General features: G+C 44.8%; 1 protein-coding gene across 1 annotated transcript in view; it reads right to left on the bottom strand.

Annotated features, from left to right (window-relative positions):
- Positions 1–2,500, bottom strand: part of pcxa (pyruvate carboxylase a) — a 300,166-nt gene that overhangs the window by 87,943 nt on the left and 209,723 nt on the right. The window contains exon 11 of the mRNA XM_063203143.1: positions 845–989. Coding sequence (XP_063059213.1) covers positions 845–989 — 145 coding nt within the window. The remainder of the gene's footprint in view (positions 1–844; positions 990–2,500) is intronic.

Here is a 2,500-nt window from a genome sequence, read left to right as displayed (position 1 = left end):
GTCTAGACACGCAGAATCTAAGCAGACATCACAGACGTGGCACATCTGAGCTACTGCTGCAAACCTCTCTCTCTGTGTGTGTGTGTGTGTGTGTGTGTGTGTGTGTGTGTGTGTGTGTGTGTGTGTGTGTGTGTGTGTGTGTGTGTGTGTGTGTGTGTGTGTGTGTGTGTGTGTGTGTGTGTGTGTGTGTGTGCACACATGCGTTTATGTGTGTGTGTGTGTGTGTGTGTGTGTGTGTGTGTGTGTGTGTGTGTGTGTGTGTGTGTGTGTGTGCACATGCGTTTATGTGTGTGTGTGTGTGTGTGTGTGTGTGTGTGTGTGTGTGTGTGTGTGTGGTGTCTGTAGACTCCAAATTATGTTGGTTAGATGTCAAAGCTGAATGGTAAAGGTCCTTGGTAATGTCTCCTTCACAATGCTACACAGACGGCCATAAGTGTGTGAGTGGGTGGCTGTTTAGCAAGATGAAAGCAGCATTCAAACCTGCAAACACATACAGTACAGTCAGTGGCAGAACAATTGCACACAGGGCCCCAGGGCAAGATACGTATAGGGCCTCCCCATATGGCCTGCCAAGGTCATAATAGGGCCCCCACCACCAATACATGGGCCCAGGGGAAAATACCCTGCTCGCCATGCCTACAGCTCCGCCCCTGAGTACAGTATGTGATGTGCAGTATCTTTCTGTCACTGTTTGTACAGTGGTGCGTGCGTGTGTGCGTGCGTGCGTGCGTGCGTGCGTGCGTGCGTGCGTGCGTGCGTGCGTGCGTGCGTGTGTGTGTGTGTGTGTGTGTGTGTGTGTGTGTATGTGTGTGTGCGTATGCGTGTGCGTGTGCGTGCGCATTACCAAGATAGTGCAGCAGTTTCTGAGCACGGTTCTGCACGGGTCTGAGGTTAAAGAGTTCCGGGTTCTCATCGATGAACTGCGTGTCCACGGTTCCGTACAGGAACTGATCGTTGCTCAAGACGTTCTGGAGGAATGGAATGTTGGTCTGCGAACGAGAGAACAAAATAAAGAAAAAGGGAGAAGTGAATCAATATGGAGCTTGGAGCAGCAAACACATACAGAGTGCTGGAACAGGAAAAGATAAACACCACGGAGCCAAAGGGGCTAAACACTGTTTACAATTCTCTTGCGTATGCAGTTCTTTGTACTCTGTGTGCTTTTCTCTCTCTTTCTGTGTGTGTGTGTGTGTGTGTGTGTGTGTGTGTGTGTGTGTGTGTGTGTGTGTGTGTGTGTGTGTGTGTGTGTGTGTGTGTGAGAGAGAGAGAGAAATCGAGGAAGAGAGAGAGAGAGGTAGAGAGAGAGAAAGAGAGACATAATATACAGTGCCGCCAGTTACTATTGGCACCCTTGAAGTTTAAGTACATTATGGGACATATCTCCAGACAACAAATAATAAGGTCAACCATGATTTTTCTATAGATAGCTTGTGGTTGATACTAATGTAAAAATAATCAACAGCATTAAATACTAAACTATGAGAGGGAAAAAAAATTGAAGACGGTAAAGCTCCCTGGATCACTGGTATTGGCACCCTTTACTGGATACCATTGTGGAAACCTAATTTGACTCAATTATGGTAAATCGCAAATGGGAATCACCTTTGACTACTTGCTTTTGACCATAGAACATGAATTAGGCAAGGAATTATGATATTTGTGTTTAAATAACCACGTGTTACAGCTTGTGTGTCTTTCACCAATGTGAAGACAGAGGACCTGCCTGAGGACACCACAAATACTATCATTTGCAAAAACAAGACCTCCAATCTGAAAATCTAATCTCATCTGAAAAGACCTTGGTATAACATTTTCAACACTGTGTTGAGTTATTCAGAAATCTGCCAAACATGGAGCTGTAACATCCTTGGATGTGGGGGGGAGGGGAAGAAATTAAGATAAAAGTATTTGGAAGTCGGTGCAAATAATGAAAAAACACAGGGGCTAACATCTACAGACCTGACTGTCAACTGTGAACTGTTTTGGGTAGTTTTTTTCAATGAGCACCCCGTGTTAAACACTACACAAAGTAGTGCCTTTTGGTTGGAGACCAAGGCAGACCACATTGCTTAATAAAAGTCATAACAGGGAACACCTGACGGCTGTATGAGAAAATACAGGCATAGCACAGCCCTTTTAATAATGTTTTAAGGTCAGATTAAGCAATAGCACAGTTTTTCAGTGACTTACACAAACAGCATGTTTGCATACTCTGGAAGAAAGTCTTTAAGGAAAAGGACACCCTACCAAAAATCAAGCATGGTGTCCGATCCACAATATTATGTCAGCCCATTGTTGCACCAGGTATTGGAGGCTTTGACCGTATCACAGGTATCATGACAGGCATCATGACATGACAGGTATCATCATTTACAGGAAAATGTGTAACCATGGCAAGAACACTTGGTTTGAGTTGAACATCGTGTGCACTCCAGCAAGACAAAACCCCAAAGAACACATCCAAATGCACAGTGGATTGGTTGTAAAATGAAAGAACACA

This window comes from Engraulis encrasicolus, chromosome 7 (assembly GCF_034702125.1).
Source record: "Engraulis encrasicolus isolate BLACKSEA-1 chromosome 7, IST_EnEncr_1.0, whole genome shotgun sequence".
Taxonomy (NCBI): Eukaryota; Metazoa; Chordata; class Actinopteri; order Clupeiformes; family Engraulidae; genus Engraulis; species Engraulis encrasicolus.
The sequence above is the reverse complement of the archived record's forward strand: the minus strand, read 5'-3'. Positions and strand labels throughout refer to the sequence as shown.